The sequence below is a fragment of the Arachis ipaensis genome, chromosome B05, assembly GCF_000816755.2.
Source record: "Arachis ipaensis cultivar K30076 chromosome B05, Araip1.1, whole genome shotgun sequence".
Lineage (NCBI taxonomy): Eukaryota > Viridiplantae > Streptophyta > Magnoliopsida > Fabales > Fabaceae > Arachis > Arachis ipaensis.
In genome coordinates this window covers 26,737,968-26,764,110 of record NC_029789.2, presented here as the reverse complement: position 1 = coordinate 26,764,110, position 26,143 = coordinate 26,737,968, and the positions used below count along the sequence as shown (strand labels likewise).

At 35.7% G+C, this 26,143-nt stretch overlaps 2 protein-coding genes and 1 pseudogene across 3 annotated transcripts; all 3 read right to left on the bottom strand.

The window, feature by feature from the left end:
* Window positions 1,173-4,078, bottom strand: LOC107643518 (methylsterol monooxygenase 2-2). Of its 2 annotated transcripts, none has more exons than XM_016347194.2 (7): window positions 3,917-4,078; window positions 3,495-3,632; window positions 2,671-2,816; window positions 2,419-2,538; window positions 1,963-2,175; window positions 1,784-1,864; window positions 1,173-1,672 (listed from the first exon to the last, which is right to left on the bottom strand). In XM_016347194.2, exons 1-7 carry the CDS (start codon window positions 4,061-4,063, stop codon window positions 1,582-1,584), a joined length of 936 nt encoding a protein of 311 aa, XP_016202680.2. In that variant the 5' UTR covers window positions 4,064-4,078; the 3' UTR covers window positions 1,173-1,581. The 2 variants fall into 2 exon arrangements, with proteins under 2 accessions (XP_016202680.2, XP_016202681.1); XM_016347195.2 differs by having other exon boundaries at window positions 3,831-3,986.
* On the bottom strand, window positions 4,755-6,655 carry LOC107643519 (eukaryotic translation initiation factor 3 subunit G). Its single transcript, XM_016347196.2, has 2 exons — window positions 6,251-6,655; window positions 4,755-5,481 (listed from the first exon to the last, which is right to left on the bottom strand). The coding sequence occupies exons 1-2, from the start codon at window positions 6,570-6,572 to the stop codon at window positions 4,955-4,957; spliced, it is 849 nt and encodes a 282-aa protein (XP_016202682.1). The 5' UTR covers window positions 6,573-6,655; the 3' UTR covers window positions 4,755-4,954.
* Window positions 9,426-10,024, bottom strand: LOC107640513 (annotated as a pseudogene).

Sequence of the window (26,143 nt, the reverse complement as noted above, 5' to 3'; positions counted from 1 at the left end):
ATTTTCTGTTTTTAGTACGAGTACGTACACTAGTTTTTGTTTATTAGATGTTAGTCATTAAATTTTTAGTCATTAAATTTTCAAATTGTAAAACAAATTAGTCCTTAAACTTACAAAAAGAAACATTTTAGTCCCATTCTAAACTAACTAAAAAAAAGATTTGATATGTGTCACAATTTGAAGTTGAACTACCGGATATTAAATAACAATTTGAGAGTATAACGACCACTCAAAAAAAATTTGGAAACCATTTTAGGATTGTATTCTTTCCATTTTTTGTTGTAAATGTAGCAAAATTACCATTATACTCTGTGTAACCTATAAATAGGAGATACAGATTTTAAGATAAATAAAATAAAATAATATAACTCTCCTTATTAGGATTTTATAGAGTAAGTTAGGAAGAGATATTCTCTGTTGCATTTTAGAGTTCATGAATTAAAGAAGAATTTTCTCCATTTCTTGCCTTGGTTTTTCATATTATCTTCTGTTAAGAGATTGGGGTACTCTACTGTACAGATTGGAGTGATATAGAGAGAGAATATAATTCCTTTTATAGTTATTTTTTATTATTTTATTATTATTCAAAATATGAATCCTACCTTTATTAATCTCTCTTTCATTCTATTAAAAGAAAAATCTGTAAACTTACATCTTTATTATATAATTCACCTAAGAGATTCTCAAGGTGTAAGAAAGAAGAGATTTTGGCAACTAATTTCCATAACACTACTAATGAAGATTAGTGTAAATATGATAAATCAAGAAATATTGGGCATAATATTAGATAATTTTATGAGATGAAGGTGTAAGAAAGAAGAGATTTTGGCAACTAATTTCCATAACACTACTAATGAGGATTAGTGTAAATATGATAAATCAAGAAATATTGGGCATAATATTAGATAATTTTATGAGATGAAGGTGTAAGAAAGAAGAGATTTTGGCAACTAATTTCCATAACACTACTAATGAAGATTAGTGTAAATATGATAAATCAAGAAATATTGGGCATAATATTAGATAATTTTATGAGATGTGTGTAGAAGATGTTATGAATTTCACCATTCAGCCTCGGATCACATAAAAAAGCAGATAAAATGAAAATTAGCAACGAAATTTACCTATACTCTAGTTTTATATTTGAACAAACTAGAAATTAGACCGAATTGAATGCTTCCAATACATATTTACTTCACTTACATTACTTATCACTCGTGTATAAAAATCACAGCTATTATCTTGCACACATGCTGAAGATTTCATTGAATTCAACCTTCAATTGTCCAACCCTAACATTTATGCTAAATAGTAAATACACCAATATACTTCACAAATACATATTTTGTTGTTAATGCTGACAAGGACGTTCTAAAAGTGGCTACCAGACAAGCCAAAGTTGAAAGCAAAACAACTTGGAACATTGAAAACAAAATCATTATAATCATCTGAAAAATAGGCACAAGTGTAAAGTGTCTTTAAAGAAAATGTTCCATATAAACAACAGAACAGGTACCAGACATGGGCGGCAAGACGTATGCCGTGGAAAATGGATATGCACATTCTGATCTCGTTCGATGTTCATTCATAAATTTTGTTACATTGATTGTTTTCAACTGTGGCTCTCTTCAATGCTTTCAACTTTCTATACCCTATATCTGTTCCGAATATCCTGATATAAAGAATAGATCTCACAGTATTATTAGTGGAACTATATACCTAAAAGGAAAAGCTTGTTCATCCTTTAAGGAAATTTAATAATACATTTAGCAAAATATCATACCAGTCCATGTAAGTAAAAGTTGACGAGTAGTTTCCGGACTTGGTGTAAAGCAATCGGTGATGATAGTCATGGAAATCAGATCTAAAAGAGATCATGCAAATTTTAGCAATGGCAAGCATGATACCGAAACTAAACTAAACCATTGTTATATAGTGAAGGAGAAAGAACTTGATGCTCACCCCCCATATAATGGAAAGAAATTTGAAGGACTCCAAGGAAAATGGTAACCGCAATGAGCTTCAACTGTCTCCAGCACTCTCAGAACCATCCATAACCACAGAGTTACCAAGTGTGGCCCCGTGACAGCAGGGCCAATAATTGTAGCAAATCCAAGGAAAAGTATTTCGGCAGGATGAGCATATTCCGAAGTAAGTCCAAATGGTGTAGCATACCTTTAGAATATGGGAAGATATATTTGAACATCACAGAAAACCTTACAAGAAATACTCTATGTGATCTGTTTTTTTTATCTATCACTGCTGTTTTTGGAATTGGATTAATGTCTGTGAATAAGTTGTATCCATATATGTTGATTCAAGGATTTACTAAAACAGTAACGATGAATTCGTGATAAATAAAAACCAATGGAGGGAGTAGATTGAACAAACCAACTGCAGAACACAGATAGTACTCACTCATGATGAACACTGTGCACATGCTTGTACAGCCATTTTGTGTGCAATACTCTGTGACCCCAGTAAAATACAAAATCCTCCAAAATGAAGTAAAAAATTATTTGTGTTAGAATTACATTCCTGCAAAATCAAATGAATATTTTCTTTGTAAGCTTAGCGAAGATATATATTAGAAATTTCTACATATATTGCTCCTATCATGGAGCTCCAATGTCATTAGTATTGAAAGTGCTCTGAAGAAAAAAAAAGTACCAGGATGGCAATGGAAGACTACTTCGCATGCCCATATATTTGAACACAGGATATGAAAAAATCACGACTGGTAGATTGACACCAAAATGGTACAGTATTAAGCGAACGATACATTTCTCCTGAGCTGCAGGGCTATTATTTTTCCCCTGTATGAAAGCAAGCAATAATGAAGTTTTCAAATCTAACAGCCCAAGCTTCCCAAGACAAAAATGGGCAAAGAGAAAGAGATCTTAGAAGCTGCATATTTAAGTTTCTCCATATTCAAATCAACAAGAAAAATGATCATTTTAAAGTAAACTCCCAATCTCATTCCTAACGAAATTGAAACATATGAAGAACAAAAACACTGGCCTTAAATTGACAAATTCATCTCTTACTATTCATGAAAGAGTGAAAAAATTATTTCTTCTGTACAAAACATGAACACTTTCGGGAGGATTAATATAATATGTTCACTGTTTTAAACACATAGAACATGCAGAATGATATATCTATTTGGCATTGAAATTTTGCTTATGTAGGAGATACAGATGAGGAAGAACAAACTTTCTAAGGAATGACCAACCAAAAAGGTTGAAATCATCATCAATTAGAACCATTTGTATTCCTTGCATGACATAGATAAATCACACAATTAATACATAAAATTGATTTTATAGCTGAATAACAATGACTCTATCATAGGGAATATATCAATCATTGCAAATTACATTGATCCTTGGAACTTTGAGAAAACATCCACAAAGCAATTAACAACTTAGGAGAGAAAACAAGCATATATAGATAAATCATAAAAGTTAAATATATGAAGTATATAAATAAACCTGAATCTTATAGTTGCTGAGCCATCCAGCTCTTTCGAACCAAACAAAAGGAAGTCCAGATAAGAAGAAAACGCTCTCATGCAGAAAGAAACTCCCAAAACATGCCAATTGAAAGTCACTGAAATGCGTGATCAAAAACTGCAATCACACAGGGAAAAAATCAAAAAAGAAAGAAGGAAAAACAAAGTTCAAAAATGTAAAAAAGAGTCAAACATTGAAAAAGAAACAAACACCAATTCTAAATGGGCACATTGTAAAAATTATAAGGTGCGTTCAAAGTTAAGATCTTTATTAACGAACGAATGAATGAAGTGAAATGTAGGAAAAAGACAGAACCTGCCAACCGGATTCAACGAAGGAAGCCATGGATGGTACAACCCAGAAAGAGAATTTGCGAAGAGAGAGAGAGAGAGTGCACATACCAAGGTTTGTACTCTTCTTGGGGAGGGTCCTTCTCCTTCACACACATGCACACTTTCTGTATTAGAAAAAAAAAATGTTCTTTTTTTATTTTTTACACAAAAATTGTTAGCACTAGTCATTGATAAGTCCTTACTAGAGAAGGCCATATCACCATCTCGGCCTCATTATTATTTCTTTTTTTTTTCTTTTTTTCTTTTAACACAAAATTAACCATTCCATGTAGTATATGAATATTTTCATGTGGATCAGTGGATCCAAAGCATGCTCGTGTTCCGATAAATTCTCTCGCTCTCTTTTTTTTTTTTTTCTTCCTTTTCTGAACCGGACTTATCACTTATGATTTAAAACGTGGTCCATCATAAAAAGAGATCCTTGAATTTGAGATATGTAGATTAAGAAATTAAGATACTCACTAACTTGATCAACCTCACATTAATAAAAACCCACATTTTACTAATGCACCCTGTTATACTATGTTAAATTGTTAATACTAATGAGCTAAGGAGAATGAATGAATGAAGCTTATGCACTAAGTTGCACTCATGTTCGATCTTGGATTTTAGCCTTATCAACAATTTTGGCTTTCAAATGTAAATTTTTTATAATTCCATCTGAATTTTATCAACCAAGAATAAAATTTTGCTTGCATATGCATCGTTGAATAAAAAATAGAAACTGTAATTCCGCAAAAATATAGCTTGAGAAACTGATAAGTGGTCCAGTTAGAAATGGCAAGATATATCAAATCATTATTTGACAATACAAATATGGATTGTCCAATTATTATTTTCATATTTAACTCAAAAAATGGTGGTCGTATAAATCGGAAGTGAAACATGGCCATCAAACTTTAGTTATATGATTTTCATCAGGCAACCAAGCAAACAACTCTTCTCTCATCAGCGCAACTGATTTTGAATTGGAGTTCACTTTAATTTAAAAATCTCAAAGGATGAAGACAATACAATTCTCTTGCAAAAATTTGGGGAAAATTTCAAGAGACCCTTCAAAGGAAGAGGCAGAAAACAAACAAGAATCTAGTTTGTCCTGGGGGTGGCCCATTCAACTCTGAGGATGAGATTGTCATATCCATATCCATTGAGCTTGTTAATTGCTCTCTGTGCATCTTCCCTGTTTACAAAGTTAACAAATCCAAATCCTCTGCTCATGCCCGTCTTTTGATCAATAGCAACATAGACTCTGCTCACTGCACCAAATGGGCGGAACAGTTCGAGCAAATCAGGCTCTCTTGTGTCCTCCGATAAGTTAGTGACCCTCACAGAGTTCTCATCATTCCTGCGCCGCATGTCCGATCCAGTTCTCTCCGCACCGGCTCTCATTCCAGGAGGCACATATGCTCCCTTTGTTGAACCAGGAACAGCAGCTGCAGCATCAGATGTTGGAGGCTTGTCGACAAATCCCTCTGACGGTGGAGCAAGATCCTTGTAGGGGCACCTTGAAGTCCAGTGGTCACCCTTCTTCCCACAAGTCCTACAGACCATAAGAACAGCACCTTTCTGACCTAATGAATCACCAGTAGCCTTTGGTTCCTCAGTTTTGGCACCTGTTAACAAGTTGCAAAAGTCAATATTAATTCGAAACCAAAGTACAAAACTCTAATATGATAACACATACACCTACAGGATGATGCACATAAACGTAGCTTTGACAAGAGTCTAATAGATAGATACAGGTACAAGATGAATGTAAACTATTAAAGTATTAACTATTAACAATTATCCTCTAGAGTAGAGCACATTCATTCAAATGCCAATACCAGAAGAGAAAAAAATAAATTAAAGAGGGATCCAAATTTCAATTTGACTGCAAGCACAAACAATTTGGATTGCACCCTACATCACAATCAACAACAAAAATAACTATGTTTTGTTCAGTGGGATATGCTAGATGGTAGAAAATTAGAAATACAAAAAAGCCATGGCACCACACATGGAATTCGAGTAATGCTGGGGAACCAACTTTTTTCAAATTATTTTATATCATAAATTCTATACCCTAAATCATAAACCCCGTACCTGTAACCTAAATTATAAATTCTAAACCCTAAAATTGGTTAGTATTGGCCAACTAAAAGTTGGTCACTGTGCTTTCTTAGAGTAAAACACCTAATAACTTTGTTTTCCATTATCCACCAAATTACGCTATACTCACAAGGTCACAGTCCTTATTCATCGTAAAATCATCAATTAACACATCTCAAAACAATATTTATGTCTGACATTATTCAGACTAATCTAAAACCGCCCATTAATGAAATCGCAGTATTTTAGGGTGAGATTCCACGACGGAAAATAGAGTGAGAAAATACTGACCGAGGGGCTTAGGGCGCTCGAGGAGGATCTCTTCGGTGGAGACCATGGTGAGCCTGCTACCGACGTCCTCGTGGATGGCGTCGCCGAACTTAGGCCATGAGCGGCGCTCGATGGCGCGCTTGCTGAGGCGAGCGTTGGCGAGCTTACGGGTGCGTGTTGTGGTGGTGATCTTAACCTTGCTGCCGTCGTCGGAGAACTTGTATTCGATGACCTTCTTGATACCGTTCTGGTCGGGGCCTATGACCTGCTTTGGCGGCAGAAGGAAGTCGAGGTTCTCGTCGTCCTCCTCCAGCTCGCTCCATCTCTGTGTTCTCGATCCCATTCTTAGGATTGCTCTTCTTCGACTGAATGGCGCTCTTGTTTCTCTTTGTATTCCTCCTTCTTCCTCTGCCACTGCGTGCGACCCAGAAGAATAAACCTTAACCTTAGTTTGGGCCTCGGGTCATGTTTTCTTCTTTTCTCAGGCCCATTATTTTGGGCTAGTTTTCCTTACAAGTTTAATAACTGACCAAACCATTTCTCAAGGGCGAGCAAAACAAAATAAAGAGCCCAAAAATAACAAACAAGTTTTTTTTTTTTACAAACCTAGTGGTCATCATATCACGACAACCCAACAAGTGCATCTAAGTTTGAAACATGGCTAGGCCAAACAGTCTTTAAGTATTATGTGTCTGAGCGATGGAACCCTTAAATATTGTGTGTACGAGTGAGGTATGGGTAAGTTTGTAGTGTTTAAAATTGAGGGTTATCGCACCGCAAGGTTTGGTTTAGTGGCAACTATATTGCTTTGGTAGGAGGTACACTGGATTCAAATCCTAGCTATGTCTAGAAAATTGATATATAGAACCCATTAGAAAAAGAAAGGGATGTGTGTTTAAGGGGTACTTGACCCAAAAAAAAAAATTAAGAATTATCTAATCTATTTGACCGAATAAAAAAAGCCCAAAAATAAATTAAACTATTATTTTTAGTTTTTTACACGGGTAAAAGGAAAGCAAAACGATCTTGTACCTCCGCGAGTGATGTTTACAGAACCAGCGAGAACTCCTTTGGTTCTACGTTAATATGGGTCACAAACTCACAATCACAAGTTTGCCTATTTGGTGTTACCAAGAAGGAGCTATAATATGGGTTTGTTTGAACAAGTTCATAAGTGATTTTTTTTTAACTTAATGTTGGTACAATTTTTAAGATTAAATTGTACTTTTTTAAAATATTATTTTAGTATTTATAGAGAAGTTTAAAAAAAAATGATTTTTTTCGTAATAAAATCTTTTTATCATTTTTTATTAAAAATAAGTACTTTTAGAATTAAAAAACTAAATACAAAATAACTTATTTATAAGCTACTTTTAATATAAATATTTATTGTTTAAGATATATTTTCCAGAAAAACTTAATTATGCTGGTTACTCAAACTGACCTATGTGTTACAATGGCAATAAGTAAATCCGTCGAGGTAGACTTGGCAACCAAATTGACGAAAAGGGAAAAGTATGCTAATGTTTGTCTGCAAATTGATATAGGATTGCTTGTCACTAGAAATATTTTTTTTTTTGTGGTTTTTTGGTTGTTTACGGTATCTTCTATTTCAACAGGTTAAGAACTAATCCATCGCAGATCTGATCTTCATTTAAAGGTTTACCGCTGGACAATGGGTTGCTGCATGCACAAGGTAGGATTTGAACTCCCAACACTTACTTAAGCGAACGAGTGAGCTGATTACTCAATTAATCCAAATTGATTTCACTAAAAATATTATTATTGATGATATTAAGTATGCCATTAAATATGTAGTGATTCATGTTCATGTTATGGTCATGGAGTTGGTGAATGCATGAAGGCTTGTAATGGAAGAGAGGCGAAAAGAGCGATGAAAAGGCAACCGGCGGCTCCTTACAAGCATCGGAAAATTAAATCATATTGTTTACCTAAATATAACTTATTCAACATGCCCAAGAAGAAGAGCATAAGCAATCTATAAAGCACGGACACTTCACTAAGTTATCGTGTTCGCGTGTCGGACACATTTCGAACACGAACACGACACTCACTGACATTCGTCCGACACGCGTGTCTGCTGTATCTAACCGTATTTTAATAAAAAATAAAAATTTTTTCTCCAAACATGCCTGGACACACCTAAATATCATTACGTGTCCGTGTGTCCAGTATTATTCTTAACATATATTCTTAAAATAAATTTAGATATAGTATATATTATTATTTATTAAAACAAAAAATATTTTAAATACTTGATATAATTAAAATAAGACATTAAAAGTAATTAAAAATTTTAATTTATATTTTAACATCAATAAAATATCAAAATATCATTACAATTTATCTAAAAAATACTTTATATTTTATATATATGCGTGTCCCCGTGCCATGTAAGATTTTAAAATTTGCGTGTCGACGTGTCCCGTGTTGTGTCGTGTCCTGTGTCCGTGTCAGTGTCCGTACATCATAGTAAGCAATAAAATCATGTAAATAGCTTATAAAAACTTTTTCTGCCAGAAACCACTGAAATTTTAAATAGTAATAATGAAGAAAGAATAAGAATATATAATTCCAAATCAAACAACCCATGTTAGGAAAAGTCTAGGGCCAGCAACAAGCATATAACCAGTAAAAGAAAAGTGAGTAATTTCACACCATTAAAAATATCATTAATGACTACTTGATGGCTACAAATCACAAAAATTGCTGACCCCTATCACTCCTCACCCATGTTATTCCAAGCAAATTATATCAGGATACCACCAAATAGCTAACATCCATCAGAATCAGAATTCTTGAATTGCAAGGAAAACCTACTTCAAAACTTCAAGTGTTCCTATACCCTCAGCTACAGCAATTAAGGTGACTTTTGCTTCTAAAAGTTGTTAATATAAAGTAATAAATAATAGACGACGTGATATTTTCATGGATAATATTGACGCAAAAAGTTACACATAGCTCATCCATGAAAACCTTCACCACATTTTTACCCCCTCAATGAAAACATACTCTTAGAGGGTTGTTTGTAAATTAAGGTCTGGGAGAAGGGACAAAAGTGAATGGTTTGAAGGGTGACTATGATTCTATTTTACTTGTCAAACTTTTCACTTCAATATCTTCTCTTCTCCAAAATCTCAACACACAAGCACATCTTAAGTTTTCTTTTTTTTGTAAAAAAAAAAAAAAAAAGATCTTGATGTACTGCTCTATTGTGAACATCTCTAATCCAATCAAAACAAAACCACTCATAGTCATAGGATAATAACATTGAACTCTTATAAGTTATAAAGCAATAAATTTCTTCTCATTTTATCAGATAAAAAAACACTAATTGCCTTCACAAAAAAGAACATTAGTTACATTAAAAAGGACAACTAAATAACCTCCAAAACATACAACAATTAAGGCTTCTTCTTTCTTGATTTGAGCATGACCAATCCAATAAATATGCACAAGAAGCAAAGAATTGCAATACCAGCTGAAACCGGTATTAGTATGGCATACTCTTGAGGCAAGAAATACTTGTGCACAAAGTGATCACCATCTACAAATGGCTGAAAATCAAACACCAAAAAAAACATCAACACACAAGCTACTCCTACTAGCAAGTTGAAATTTTTTAAAGCAATAATAGCAAGCTAACTTGATTTTAATTATATAATTGGGGAGTTAGATAATAGTACTAACCAAGATTAAACCCAGAATGTATAATAAGTGAATATTGATGAGCTAAGTTAGTAGAAATCCAACTGCTCTATCAGCTAATTCCATTTGAAATGATTTGTCCCCTTTTTGCTCTTCTCACTCTCCTGCTCACAACAAATTTGCATTAATCACAATATTGGACACTTGAAACAAATATCATTAGCCATAATCATGGTTTCGATTGAACTAAAGATTCTGCTTTTAATATAAATTAGGACAATGAAAAGAGTAAAGTAAGGGAGAACAAATATCAAAAATAAATAGTTAAATACTTGCAGCAATTGACACAGATCCACTTAAAGTTTTAAAATTTAAACAAACTGTGAAATGCTTTTGTCTTCTAAGTTCTAATCCGAATAGATGGAAAAATAAAAAAAAGTGGTGCAAAGTTTAAATAGAATATGCAATTGGAACAAGACAGGGATCAGAGAAAAAGATAATCACCAATGATGGGGGAGAAGGCTTCGGCGGGCGCCAAAGGTGAAGACAGAAGAGAATGTTGACTGATGAAACGAGATCATTCACAAAACACAAGAATCGGACAAAGAAGATTCAAAAAAATAAAAGAGATAAAAAATAATTATTTTTGTTAAGATAGAGTTACGTGATTAAATGTATATATACAGGCTCATTTTTTTCAATATTGGAGTGCCTTTTGGTGTTATTTTCCGTGAATTCGTGTTTTACTTGAATATTAGACAGAGGCACAAATTGCTGTGGACTAACCAAAAACGGTTAAAAAAGACTAAAAAACTGGAGGGCCAATTATTACACAGGTGTAGAGAGTTTTATTTTTATTTTAATAAAACAAAATGGAGGGGCGAATAACGAGAATTCATCAAATCCACATGAAACCGTAGCCGACCATTTCGTCATTGATGATGAGCAATCGAATAAGGTGAGCAACTTACATTCAAAACATTGATAATGGATGGTTATTTTTCAACTGATTTAGATTTTAAATCTCAATGCAAATGCCGTGTTTAATTTTATGTTTAATGCTTACCCGGATGCATTATAAACATTCATGATTTTGGTGATTATTTTATATTGAATGGTATGCTTATATGTATGGAGAATTTGCATAAATTAATTAATCATGGCATATTGATTTGTCTCTGGATGGGACTACTTCTTTATTGGACTATCTTCTATGAATATATAAATTTATATAACCAAATTTTGATTGCATGTATAAGCATGAGAGTTGACTATATTTGGAGACCTTGCTACTCAATAATTAATCACCCATGTTTCTGTGCATGATGCCTATAGGTCCCTGAAGCCTTAGTAGTGATGTATGTTGAATTTGAGTTACAACTAATGGTCTTATTACTATGAAGAATATATTTGAAAATGAAAATGTAATAGGCAAGAGTAATCAACTGATGGGATACATAATATGCTTCCTGCATGTTTAGATAAGAATTTATGTATATAATTATACATGATGGTCATTAAATGAATAAAAAAAGTAACTCTAGGGTGATGCAGGTGCTGAAGTCGAGGACTGAACTATGTGTATGGTAATTGTATCTATTGCATATTCAGCTATGCAAGGTACAGTGACATTGTGAAAGAGAATACATAGTAGTTACAATACTTATATAATAGGTAAAATGAAATAATTAATTCAATTACCCATCATTGTCATTTTCATGCATTTGTTTTTAAGCTAAAATGGGTAGGATGATTAAAGTGATTTCTAGTTTTTGTTGCGTTTTTTGTGCTGGATATTGAGGTTTTATTTACATGATATTTAATAAGGATTTTTTTTTGGATTTCTGTGTTTATTTTGGAATTGTAGGCCATGCAACTGTCAGATATTACTGAGGTTGGAAGTGAAGAGATGCATCTTGGTTGCGAGGTTTTGGACTCTAGTTTAATTTTGTGTAGTCATGATCCACATATTTGATTTGATCATTAATGGTAATGATTTTTTTTTATTTAATCTAAAACGTAGTTACCGGATCATGGTTACCTTTAAGAAGACAAAATACCAAGAGTTAGAATGCGGTTTGCGCAGTTGCAGATGGCTCATGAATTCTATGTTACTTACGCAAAGAAAGTAGGATTTGCAACTAAGATAAGAACGACAACATGTGATAAGATCACAAAGAAACCCGTTAACCAAGCTATCCACTGTAATCGAGATGGGTGCCACGGGTCTGGTGTCAAACCACCAACGTAGAAGAACACGATTTCAGCTACTAGGTGCAAGACAAGGATATATGTGAAGTTTAATCAGAAATGTGTTACCCGATACACGCCATCGGTGGTGCATCTGGCACATTATGAAGAAGTTACCGCACAAGCTTGGAGGTTATCGCCGGTACAGAGAGTTGTATGATAACCTCAATGACATTGTGTGGAAACTCTCAGACTGTGGAGTCATTTGAGGATAACTGGTCTGAATTTATGGCGGAGTACAACTTACATAACAACACATGGCTGTCAGGTTTGTTAGTGTACAATTACTTTACGCGCTTTAATTGACAATTATTTGGTATCTGGCTTTATCTATTTTGTAGTAATAAGTTTAGTGTAAGGTTTCTTTGCTAATGATGTTTTTTTTTTTCTATAGACCTCTATGATGACCGACGCATGTGGGTTTCCATATACTTCAAGGGTGAATTTTGGGATGCATGAGGAGTACGCAAAGGAGTGAGAGCATGCGTGCATTCTACGGTAGATTCTTACATAGTAGGACTAGCTTGGTCCAATTTGTTGACGAATATGATAATGTGCTTGGAATCAAGGAGCAGAGGGAATTAAAGGATGATGCAGTAGACTCGAGGGGGGTTATCCCTTGTGTGCAACGAACTCATCTATGGAGAGATAATTTCAACAGGAGTACACTACCAGCATGTTTAGGGATGTTCAAACTAAGTTCGTGAAGAAGGCTGATTGCAGAGTCTCTGTAGTTGCTGAAGAGGGGCCATCGGTATGCATGAAGGTGGAAGAGGAGAAATTAGTCAACAATACTATTTTATGCATTCCATATGACGTCCACTTTGACTGTTCCACACAGGAGGTTCGTTGTAAGTGCAATCTTTTTTAGAGTTCAGGTGTGTTATACTGTCACTATCTTGCAGTTTTCCATTCGTATAAAGTGTATAAAGTTCCTACTTGTTATGTTCTCCCTCGATGGAGCAAGAACATAAAGTACAAGCATACTTATGTCAATAGTAGTTACGACGTCAGTCGGTCGGATGAGAGTCATGTTGCATTCAGGGGATTATATGCACACTTCTACAACGTTGGTCAAGAGTTCGTCAATGACAACAACGAAATAGCATTACTGCATGCTGCTCTGGAAGAAACAAGGGCCAAGCTTGCTGCGCACCGTGCCAAGAAGAGGTCTGGGAACGTGGCGAACACCCACACCAGCATTGGCTCACAGAGTTCGAACGTTGTCGGTGTAGTCGACATCCAAAGCCCATCAAAGGTCACCACAAAGGGCCGGCCAAAGAGTAACAGGTTTGGCACTGCCCTGGAGAAGTCCTTCAAGAAATCTGCTCGGAGGAAAAACAAGAATGCCTCCTCGGTACATGTTTGTATCTATCTCGACCTTGCATTTTTATTTGGTATAGTACTATGCAAGAAGTTAAATGTGGTCATTTTTGTTGTGTTTAGCAGGTGGTTCGTCCGGAGGCATCTTAAGATGTAAACTTCGTTGCTATTGTCAGCCAGAACGATCCCCAACAAGTTGGTGGCTTCATGTCTTTGTTAAGCTCCATCAACAAAAGTTAGAATATGTAGGACATGGGTGTGCTTGTATTTATTTTTAATCTCCATGCATATAGGGTTCCTATTGGTATTCATTTATTATCAAGATTAGATGAAGAGGGTGGCTTTATGTTATAAATATATAGTTTTAAGGTTTGTATGCAATTGTTGCGAGAGTCCATACTTGATTAATTTCCATGAACCATTTTACTTTGGCCAGAAAGAACCACTTTACTTTATTAATTTCAATGAACTGAATGCATAATGGTTATAGATGATGGTTATTCTTTAACTTGCGAGTTATGTTATTAAATTTGTACTAAATTGCTTCATGCTATACTATATAGTCATCCGGTACATAGCTGTTCGTTTTAGATAGTGACTACATGGTTATCTTTTTCACATACTTGGGATGTTCATTTCTGTACGTGATCGGATGTTTGCTTCTATTGTGAATGTGGATGGTTATTCTTAGGTGCTTAGTTGTATATGATAATTGTTGGTTATGTTTTATCTTACTATCACGGTTTCACAATGTTATTTTACACGGTCATTTGGTATTTAGTTGGTGTTTTAGAAGGTAATTACGTTGTTATTTTTATCGAGTTACATTGGATGTTCGTTATTGTATGATTTTGGATGTTCAGTTTCGCAGTATTCGTGAATGGTTATTCATCGGGTAATTCAACATATACTACCTATAGCATGCATTCCGAAGGAATCACTGGATCTTGTGTCAACACCAGTGATCATGATGTCATCACTTAACATATTTAAGTCAAATCTGAAATACGAAAGAGACATACCTGTGATAAGACATAACAACCCAGATATTCGGTTCAATATGAATATAGATGGTTACTTTCCTAAACAAAATAGATGATCATTTTGACACACTCGTAGGTGTATCTTGCCTAAACAACTATACACCAACAAATTTGCAAAAGTTTATTTAAAAAAAAAAATCCACTGGAAACAAGTCCTTGAGAATGTATCATAAATAAATCCCTAAGAATCTAAGAAGAAAGTAAGCTAAATATCTTATGGTAATTAAATTCACAGTAAGTAAACCTAAGTACGCTACTTCTTCCTCCCTTTGATTATCCTCCCCTTTGGTAATCCTTCCGCACGTTCTATCAATGTTCTCGTGCTAAGTGCAGTGAATGGTGATCTAACTTTCTTTTTCTTGTTCCGTGGTTGATTGTTCCATACAGGTTGAACCTTGTCCTCCAATAATACAAGAACCTGATCAACCAATGCATTTTGTGACCCACAGACAATGTCTAGCATCAACTCCATCCTGTATGATTTGAGTAAATCCTGTAAATAGATTTTCCATGCGAGTTAGGAGTAAAAACTATTACAGTAAAATATGTTCAAATTGACGCGTGATATATGCCCAAAAGTTTATTGTAGTCACCCCGTTCCATTCATCAAGAGCACGGTCTTCGGTCCAACTTTCCATGAACTTAATAACGTAGATGTCACAATCAGAGCTACAGGCAAATAAAACACTTATGCGATCGGGATGACACGAATTTTTAATAGGGTATGCCGCATGATGGAAAGAAAAATAAAAGGCCACAAAATCTGAGTTATAATTTCATCTCATTTGTTCGGTTGCTTTAGAACCCTAGCATAAGAATGAGATGGGCCGTCTGTAGTCCGGACGAATGCAGGAATTGCAATTATCGCCATGTCCTCAAACAGTCTCCCCTGAAAATCAAGGAATGAAATAGTAGAACAACATGCTATAGAATTAGATATTATAACTGTGTATCGGAAAAAGGAATATATTGTCTTACCACATATGCATCGAGTTTATCCCGTTCATCATCTTGTGATACAGAATACAAAATGTCGATTATCACTAGGCGCTTCGCATTCACCTCAAATCCATACACCCACCAATGGCCCCTCCAACAATTCGGAATTAACAACTGGATCAATTAGTACACAAGATTGAATATGTCTCTTAAAAAAATAAGTCAACTCCCTCGACCATGAAAGAATCAGAACATCCTCAAATCAGATGACAGTCACAACATAATTCTTAAAAAAAAAAATTACTGATCCTGAAAATACAGGATGCCTAAAGCAACTATTTAATAGGCGTAGGAGACCCACCCAACCCATTATAAACGTATTCAACAGTAAAGAAGAGTAGATTCAATTAACGTAATAACATGGCACACTCGAAGAGCAAAATATGCAGATAAAAACAACCATTTTAATAGTATGAAATAGTAACCATTCCTTTTCAAATGAACTCTGGAATAAATATTGGATTTCAAAGCCCGCTTTAGGCAACATATACAAATATTTTTATCTAAAAAAAGGACACGCATAAACCAGCACCTGATTCAGACAGGCTATAAATATTGTAAAACAAAACAGGAGTCTCTAAGAGTCAAACGGACCATCTTTGTCGATGTTAAAGAAAACATATAGCAGGAAGGGAGATCTTGAAAAGTTTATTTTGAATACAATAAGAGATAGTGGTGCTATTTCTGGTAACAAAATAATCACATGCAACTCATGCAACATAACCAGAAAAAACAGTACAAGGATGTTCAAAATTTTACAAGTAGTCTAATATATGCGAAAGTGCAGAGTATTTAAAAAAGATTACAACTGACCCATTTTCTCTTTATAGCTTCGACTTTGTCAAAGAACCTATTATCCGCACCAAAGCTTGGACCAAGCCCCACATACACTGGACTTGCACCGTCAATGAATGATTCCAGATTATCATTTTGTGTGACTGATTTCTGGAAACCCACAACTAGTAAGAATCCTAACACAATCTGAAATATATTAGAATCAGTAGAGTGTAATTACCAGTATCCCTGAACACACGCAATAGAAATCTTGTTTGAATCTAGATGATTCGGTGTCGTTGAAGGAGTAGCACATCCATTGAATGACATGCACAATAGAGTGAGCAAGTACAAACTAAATACCGATAGAAAGGTAGGAAATTAAGACGCATGATTAACTTCAGATACTTACCGTGCTGTTGACCCAACTACGGGCTTTCAAGGTCCATAAGTCTTTCCTTTGTAATACCAGATGTTCCCGACCTTTATAGGCTGCCAAATGTTGCTCTTTGTTCAAGGACGAGTTAAGTATCCATGCTCTGATTTGTTTCTCTTTAGTCTCCCCCTTCTTTATATTCCTAAGCCTTGGATGAATTGAATGGATCGGGGACAGAGTTGGAGCCTTTTCAAACTGAGTTAAACCGAGTGAAAAGCTGGGTCTCCCTGGACTTGGTGTATGGTAGCATGACTTCTTTGGCATCACCATTTGTAGGGGCTGCATGCTTATGGCCCTTGTTTGCCGCCCTTGTTCAACATTCTACAACACTTGTTCAAATTCAGGACACTGTACGATGGAGACGTCAAATTCGCTGCAAATGAATGCAATATGACGTTAGCTAAAACGACCAGTTATGCTTACCACGACTAGTAATCACAACACGAGGGATAAAAAAGAAGAAAAACAGACAGCAAAGTAAGCCACAAACAACTTACCTGTCAAAATCGTACTCGGTAAGCTAGACAAGTGCCGCAGACGGCGTACGTGGAGATGCCTCCTTTACGATCGTCCGTAACCACGGGCTCTACTTGATGGACATCCTGTGGTGGAGGCTCTTATTGGAATAATTGTTGCCTTCTAGCAAGCGGCACATTATCTTCATCATCAGAGTCTGGGACTATCAAAGGTGTCCCCTTGCTGTTTGGAACACTCTCTCCTGGAAGTGTTTTTTTTATGCCGCTTCCTGATCGGCTTCTGCGAATAGGCAACTTTCTCCTCGTACCAGGCCTGCATTCCTGTGGTGTAGACATTGAACGGATTAAGCGATTTAAGCGACCCAGTAGGATATGAAAAACAACATATATAAAACACTTTATCATGCTTGAGAGGTGAGGAATAATTTTATAACTACAGTCGTGACTATATTCCCAGATATCGTCACATGCACAATACAACACGTTGCACACCAAATAAGGTGGAATGTACCAACATAATAAGAACCAGTCGTATACATACTAAAATAAACATCCATGATAATAACACAATTAATTTAATAAAAACAGATCACCTTCTGCGCATCCATATATTTTTGCTGAAGTGTAGTCCTGCACCTGGTAAACGGCGCTTGGTCGGAGTCCTTGCGGGGCCTTTTACACCTTGCTTGTTCGTTTTCTTCTTTACTACTAGCTGCTTTCTTGGTTTTTTTCTCCTTTCTGGCCTTGTCCACAATGCATCCCTGTGTGTTCAACGTAGGACAATGAAGTTAGCAGAAATTAACTTGAACCTCTGATGCCCTTTGTATTTAATTTGACTATAAAAATGAAATTATTAGGGATTGTACCTGTGAAATAACATGGTTGGCCTTCTTATCAAGTTCAATAGCGGTCCATTCATCAATCCAAGACTCGCGTGCTTGACATGCATATAACGGACCATGCTTTAAGCGCTGAAAGTATAGAACCTGGACACAAGTAATTCAAATGTTAGGATTTACAACTTAAGCCGTACATGTAGGAGAAAATTAGGTAAACTAGGTGCGATACCAGTAACACGAACATGCACCCGCCGCATGTTTCCTGGTGCTCGTTTTGGAATTTTCTTATTGCATCTCGCAACCACTTTAATATCTGATATGGCCAGTGGAATCTTCTTGGGTTCGAGACATCCAAAATCGGAGGGAGGTGCCATGGGAAGATAGTCTGCTGGCTTGTGGGGCAAAGAAAAACATCTTCAGAACCACGAGGATAAAGTATCATCTAAAATCCATCCTTTGTTGCTCGGTCTACATTGGATAGCCAAAGACAAAGTCTCACAGTTGTGTTGTTGTTTTCTTCTAGAACTGTCTCTTAAGTGCCAGATAGGATGCATTTTTCTTTTGCAGTTCCGGGATTGGGTCCCCTACATTAAGAAAATATTATACAACAATCAATCAGTGTCAACAAAGGCAAACTAAAAAAACACGCACAATAATTATTACATCTTACATAACTTCTACTAACCTCTAGAAGGTATGCCGAATACACTACCGATCAGTTCGGCGGTAACGCAGATGTCCCCTGTGTCAACCTTGAGAGTGTTTGATTCCACGTCATAGGCCCTCGCAAGTTGGAGCATGATGCTCTGCTTCACATGCCATAGCGGTACCCACCGCAGGAAATCAAATCCAATAGTCAGAATCTCAGCCAACTTAGCGTTCTCATTATGTAGTTCCAAGTGGAAAAACAAGTTGTTGATGTAGCAAGGTGAGCATCGCGTCTCGACTAATTTCTGTTGAGCAAAAATTAAGAAAAGAATTACGTCACAACATATAACCAAACATGTTCTTTCAATCATGTAAACAATGTGATACCGTTTTACCCATCTGATTTTGGGTTCAGACGGTATGATAATGGATTGTTGGAGTGCCGTGAAAAGTTACTCACGCAGTAGGTCCTGTGAATTCTAATGCAAGATTCTATTTAGTTTATAATTAACCAGCGAAAATTATAATAACATGAGCTAAAAACCTTGTATTCATTCCAAATGATAAAAGAAACAATTATAAGGCCGATGAAGAGAAAGGATGTCCACAGCAAGAATTTAGGTGGTCTGAGAGTCCGACTCGGCCAATTATAAACATAACAATCCGAAAGGTAAATCAGATTCACACAAAGAAAAAATATGGCACACCTAAACAGCAAAGTAATCAGTGAAATTCAACATCTTAGTTAACAACCATACGCACTACTAGACCCATATCTTTTACATTCTTGAAGTACAAAATTAGAACCTTTCACACCTAACATCTTCTACATATGTTCTATAGGTAGATAAACTAAATTAACACCAAATATAAGAAAATTATTCTCTTCATGTCATATGTTCACAAAAAAAGTAAAGTCAGTGGTATGTGTGAAAGTAAACATCTACCAGGAACTTTTTCAAACTAAATAAACAGTTAATATAATTAGCATCGTATATGCATTGTCTTACCTACAAAAAGAAGAGACCCATCAAACAACAACTCGTTCAAACAAGTTGATAATGTACTGGGATTAAAATAGCATTCACCATCATCAAAATCGACCATACAAAGGTTTAGTAAACTAACCAACATATTCGCACTTTAACTTGTCATGTGCTCTTCAACATCTCCGCAAAGTAAAAGCAAATCATACTTCATAAATCTTGGCAACAAGGTTATGTTGAAAAATGATCAAATAGTAAAATAAGACCTGTTTCAAATTTATTGGCTTATGCAATACGAAGCTCGAATTGATGGGCAAATATACAATCACACTTCCTCAGGGAATATACAATAGTACTCGGATACTAAAATTAATTGCTAAACAGGAAAAGAAAATAAAAAACAAAATCACTACAAAAAAATAACTAGATAAGCAAATTTTTTGTTGTTGATGGAAAACAACCATCCAATAACATTCTAAAGTAACCATCTACACAGTGTCAACTAGATATCAATAATAGTCCACACAGCGAGAAAAAAAAAACGGACATATTTGAACCAAGCTTTTGCAATTCTTTCCGTGCAAAAATTAAATCAAAAGCAACTATCCACATTACAATTTTTTTCAACAAGGTCCGACATAATAATCATGCAGCAAGTGAGGTTTTTACTGTGATAAATCTAACAACTCAGCAATATAAACAGTATCCAGCACTAGAAACACCAAAAACAGGAATCATGAGAAAAAGAAATCAAGCCACTAACCAGTTAACGTCGATGATGGTAGGTGTGATCGGGCATGCACACCAACGAGTCTATGAACCATCCAACGGTCATACAGGAAGAGGACCCAGGCCTCCGGCTGACGCAGAATGGCAAGCGCAAATGACCTTGGGTGATGCAGGTTGCGTCGGGGCAGATTAGGGTTCCAGATCGCGCGGGGGCAGAGCGGCCGGATGTTCAGCCGCGACGTTGCTCACGGGTTGCTTCAAGCGAGGATGGTGGCGCACGAGGGAAGCTCTGTGTCAAGCAGAAACTCGGACAGGGATGCTCAGCCGTCACATTGCGCAGCAATTGCTGCTAGCAATGGAGGACAGGTGCGAAGAAGGTTGGCCCCTGAAGTCCTCTGCGGCAGGGACGCAATTCGCAGGTCAAGCGGCGGCTACTGGGTGTCGGGATGTTCAGCTGCGACAATGGGGGGTTTTGGGTGGTAACGTGGCCTTCCGTTCAAAATAGAGGAATTGGGAAAAAATTGAAAATAGAGGTTAAAACAAAACTGAATAGGCATTTAGGTTAATTAGGGTAAAAAGGGGTTAATCCTCATTTTTAATTCATATTGGGCCTAACAAACAACCCATTGTAGCCATTGTATAGATATCTCATTGACTCCTTAAGAAAAGTATAGGTAGACAATGAAAATACTAAACAATATGAACAATAGATATATCGGATGTTCATTTCACTAGGTGTACGGATGGTTATTTTAATATTAAGATTTAGGTGAATAATTTGAAAGTGTAGTGTATTTTTATTTGATTGGTGGTTATTTATATTATTTAAGAAAGTCATTGATTACCTAATACAATCCAAGTGAGTCAATTAACCATAAACTAAATTGAATGATATTAACATTAATCAGTGACATGGCTAACAAAAAAGATAACCATCAACTAAATTGAATGATATTAACATTAATCAGTGACATGGCTAACAAAAAAGATGACATTGGCTCTGAGTCACGTGCATTGATGGTAATTAATTAAACGAGTAAAATGCTTAATTGAATAATCAACAATGCTAGGGAACTAACTTTATATAAGCCAAGAATCAGCCAACTGCAGTTGGGCTTGGAACCAGAAGCCCAATTAACTTCAGCATCCAGAAAATTAACCTAGGGTGAACCAAAATAACCCTCCCTAAAAACCCTACCTATGATTTCACTATTTTACCAGAAGTTTGAAAAACATCTTCACACGCGCCACGCCTCCGGGAACATCACGGAACCCTCTTCCCTTTCTTCTCCGGGCACCGCGACGTCGCGCTGAAGCCTCAACCTGCCTCGCGTCTCCACGTCTCCAGGAACTCTGCTACTGCATGCGGGTTTCACCAGCGCATCTGAAGCCTCTTGTTGCAGCTGCGCCTTCCGCCGGTGTTCCTCAAGTTCTCCAGCATAGAATCTTCCTTTCGTCTCACCAATTGTCAGGTATGGTAGATGGTTCCTCTGATTTCCTATGCATGTTTTGAAAACAGAATTGGACGTGGTTTTGGTATAGTGGTTCCGGTGAATTTTATTTGAAGGGATGTTTCTTCTATGTTGTAATGCTCAGGTAATATAATCTTGGTGCATCACTGGTCCCTGTCAAAAATATCAGCTGCATGTTTTTCTGTTATTCGGAGTTTTGATCACATGTATTTTTTTTCTTTGTTTTGATCCCTAATTGAATTTGGGTCTGTTCTAATTAGATGAAACCCCATCGAAAAAAGTTTGATTTTCTGATTAAGGATTATTAGTAGGTTTTAGACGAAATCTGTTGGAGTTTGTAAGTTACCAAGAAGGTAATGGTTATATTTGGAGCACAGCTATGCCAAAAAAGCATATATATATATATATATATTATGCAGCACAGCCTTATTAAAGGAATAATATAGGTGGATTTCAGTAAATTTTTTATGGCGACAATATATGGTTATTATATATATTTCTGTGGAATTGTATTGACAGTTTTGCTTATGTGAAATCTTACCCAAATATCTTTACAGATTACAAAATTACCTGATTTATGTTGCTGAAAAGCCTCGCCGCCGACTATCGCGCGCCACCATCAAGACACACACATGTGGATTCGGCTATAGAACTTATCCTTCTCTTTCTTTTTTCCTTCTTCGCCATCCATTGCAGAAGACATGGAGTTTTTAAGGTCATACCACAAAAGAAAAATGATACCTAAAAAATTCATGATAAGTGGATGTTACTTCTGTCAAACATCAGGATGTTCTTTTTGCATACTATATGGATGTTACTTTATATTTTTTGAGTTTTCTTGTTTTGTAGTTGTAGATGTCTGTATTTTGTTAAGAATTGTATGGCCTTTTCTTTTTAAATCCTACTCGGCATGTTTCTTCGTGTAGGTACTTAGTTGTTTTTGTATAGATCTAAGTGGATGTTACTTCTGTTAAGCATTAGGATGTTCCTTTTTCATACTAAATGGATGTTACTTTATACATTTTTCGAGTTTTCTTGTGTTGTAGATGTGGAAAACTGTATTTCTTTAAGAATTACATGACCTTTTTTTTTAAATCCTACTCGGCATGTTTCCCCATGTAGGTACCTGATTGTTTTTGCAAAGATCTAAGTGGATGTTACTTCTGTCAAGCATCAGGATGTTCCTTTTTCATACTAAATAGATGTTACTTTATATATTTTTCAAATTTCTTTGTGTAGCAGTTATGGATACCTCTAAATTCCTTCACCACCTTCCCAAGCAACATGCCATGTTGGTTTCACTTTTGAAGCTATCACACTAAGAGTGTAGTATAATCAATCTTGTTTTCCATCATAAAATTCTTTTTTATCAATCTTGTATTTTGAAGTTCTCATATACAAATGTCCAATAGTTTAAGATACACCATCCAAAATTACTTCTATAATCTATTTGTATTTGCTTCTTAAATGTCCAATAGTTTTGAAGAAGAAAAATTTCTATTTATGTACCTGTATAAATATAAGTAATAGCCATTATTATTTGCATAATAGCTTGGTAACTTACAAAGACAGTGAAAAAAGAAAAACTCTCTAAACTACTTTAACAATAGCATAATGAAAAGATTAATTCCATACAAGGATACAAGCTTCATTCGATTTGCTTATGGAATTTGAAATACCAACTTCCGAACATAATATAACAAACATATTGAAATTGTCAATAGAATTGGCATTGAGGCTATGACAAATTTAATGGGATCAAGGCCGTTATTTTTTACAGTTTCTGATGCACTAAATATTTTTTATGCTGATGGATCTATCTGACTCTTCACTAGCTTGATAGTCATTTGAAATTTTTTCTTTGTACATCGTCCCTTTTCAGAATCTTCACTGCAACATCCTTCCCATCACTTTTCAGCAATGATATACAACTCAGCAAAAATGAAATTGTAATTAAACCTAAACAAAATCCAGCAAACAAATCAGTCAATCCAAACCAAATAAAATTCAAATCCAAGAAACATAAAAGCATGATGGAGTATCACTAGTGGATTAACAGCAATACTCAAGCATAATCCAATTAATTCAGCAATCATATTCCATCAATTCAATCAGCAAACTTAGGATAGTTCCAAACACTTTCAGTAGCAATTTTTCAACAAAACAGTCAGTAAACTTAGAATATTTTCAATTTCTCAATAAAATCATCAGCAATTTCTCAACACAATCACAAAATTAACCCAATAGTTTCAGCAACATATTCATGAAAATGGGGGAGCCTTGAAGGTTGTTAAAGAAAAAACGTGAAAAGAAAAACGAATGCTCATGTACAGAAACTTGTATACGAAGAAAAGTAATTACACACACACACACACACACACACACACACACACACACACACACACACGCTGCACTTAGTAATTTGAATTGGCCAGATTCAAATTACTCATTTTTTGGTTCAAGTAGTAATTCAAATTAGGGTGTTTCGAATTACTCAAGGTTCGGCTATAAAAGGAGTTTGAACCAATCTCATTCGAACTACTTTTTCAAAAGTATACCCCACCAAATCCCAGAGAAAATGACTCAAAACGACTCCAACAAAGGCTTGAGCAGAATATTCAGCCGATGGGGGATAATCCGGACAGACTTTATCGTTTGGATGGAGTAGCCCATATAGCCGGTGTCATCAACAAAGAGGTAAGTACGAAATCTATTTTTTAAAAGTAGGATTAAGTAGCTTATTTGTTTGTTTATATACGTTCTGTTAGTGGTTTTGATAATAAATGACGTTGGTAACTTTGTATGTGATTGAATTTGTAAAGTTCATTAGTGATTTTGTATGTGGTTTGGTAAGAGGTTTACTAGCGGTTTTGTAAATGGTTTTCATAGTGGTTATGTTAGTGATTTTGTTAGTGGTTTTAGGGTGGTTTAGTTAGTGGTTGTGCTAGTTGTTTTGCTAGTGATTTTGTTACTAGTTTTGGTGGTGGTATTGTTAGTGGTTTTGTTGGTGGTTATCTTGGTGATTTTGTTGGTGGTTTAGTGACATTGAGCATCATGATCAAATAAGAATTGACACAAACAAGATTAGTGATACGCATGAAAGCATTTGATTCTATCCTAACTCAAGGATGAAGTGGTAGAAGAAAAAAAAACAAAGGGTAATGAATTAGGAAGGACTAAAGCACTAATCTTGTGTGTTGACAAATATTACAATTAATGTAACAAGTCATGAAGCACCAAAACAAATGCAAGAAATTCTCAACAATTTGCTCTTCTTTTGACTTCTCACATGTGGTCACGGAGGTACCTTGAGTATTCAAGCATTGGTGGGCTAAAGTGTGCACCACCTTGGTCAAATTGGTCACAAACTCAAGTGTATCCCGTTTCATGGCCTCTTGTCCTTGAAGTAACAAAGTGAGAGGCTCGTCTATCGGGGCTTGGGGTGAATAGGGAGGTTCATTATTTTGGAGAGAGGGTTCATGGTAGGAAGGTGGTTCTTCTTGGTAAAGGTATGGAGATGATGAGTATTGAGGTGGTTCTTGGGGGTAATCTTGATGTGGTTGTGGTGATTCTAGAGGTTCTTGCTCATAATGGCCATAAAAGTATGGTATGGATGATTGGTTATATGATGGATATGGATCATAGGGTGGGGCTTGGTGATGAAAGGCTTGTGAGAATGGTTGAGGTTCATGTTGAGGATGAGATTCATAGGCATATGATGGTGGTTGTTGAGTGTCACAAAAAGAATCATCATAGCCGCTAAGTTGGCATGCATTAGGATGGAAATTATACCTATAAGTATCCGGAGGTTGTTGCCAATAGGAGTGATCAATTCCTTGAGGCTCCTCCCATCTTGGAGTGTTCCATCCTTGGTACATGTTAGCATTGAAGTTCACATTCCCTACAACACAATTAGAGCCAAACTCATAGCCAAAGTGAGAATTCATTATGGAAAAAAAAACAAAATAAAACTAACAAAATCTAGTAAACAAGCAAAAGACAAACTATTTACACTATTCACATATATACAATAACCAATAACATAACACCATTGCAATTTCCCGGCAACGGCGCCATTTTGATGAACAGATTTTTGACGGTTTAGAATTTCACAAATGAAATCTCGTTGAAGTATAGTCTCTAAACCAACAATAATCCTTTCATGCAAAAATTTGTTTGTCACAAGTACAAACCCCTAAAATCTATAAACCGAAGTATTTAAACCTCGGGTCGTTCTCCCTAGGACTTACAATGAAGTGTCTTGTTATCG

Coding starts and splice junctions, on each gene's coding strand:
- LOC107643519 (XM_016347196.2), bottom strand. CDS start 6,572: ATGGGATCGAGAACACAGAGATGGAGCGAGCTGGAGGAGGACGACGAG. Junction 5,482..6,250: donor CGAGCGCCCTAAGCCCCTCG/GTCAGTATTTTC, acceptor ACTTGTTAACAG/GTGCCAAAACTGAGGAACCA.
- LOC107643518 (XM_016347194.2), bottom strand. CDS start 4,063: ATGGCCTTCTCTAGTAAGGACTTATCAATGACTAGTGCTAACAATTTT. Junction 2,176..2,418: donor GTGCACAGTGTTCATCATGA/GTGAGTACTATC, acceptor CATATTCTAAAG/GTATGCTACACCATTTGGAC. Junction 1,865..1,962: donor TTCTTTCCATTATATGGGGG/GTGAGCATCAAG, acceptor GATCTCTTTTAG/ATCTGATTTCCATGACTATC.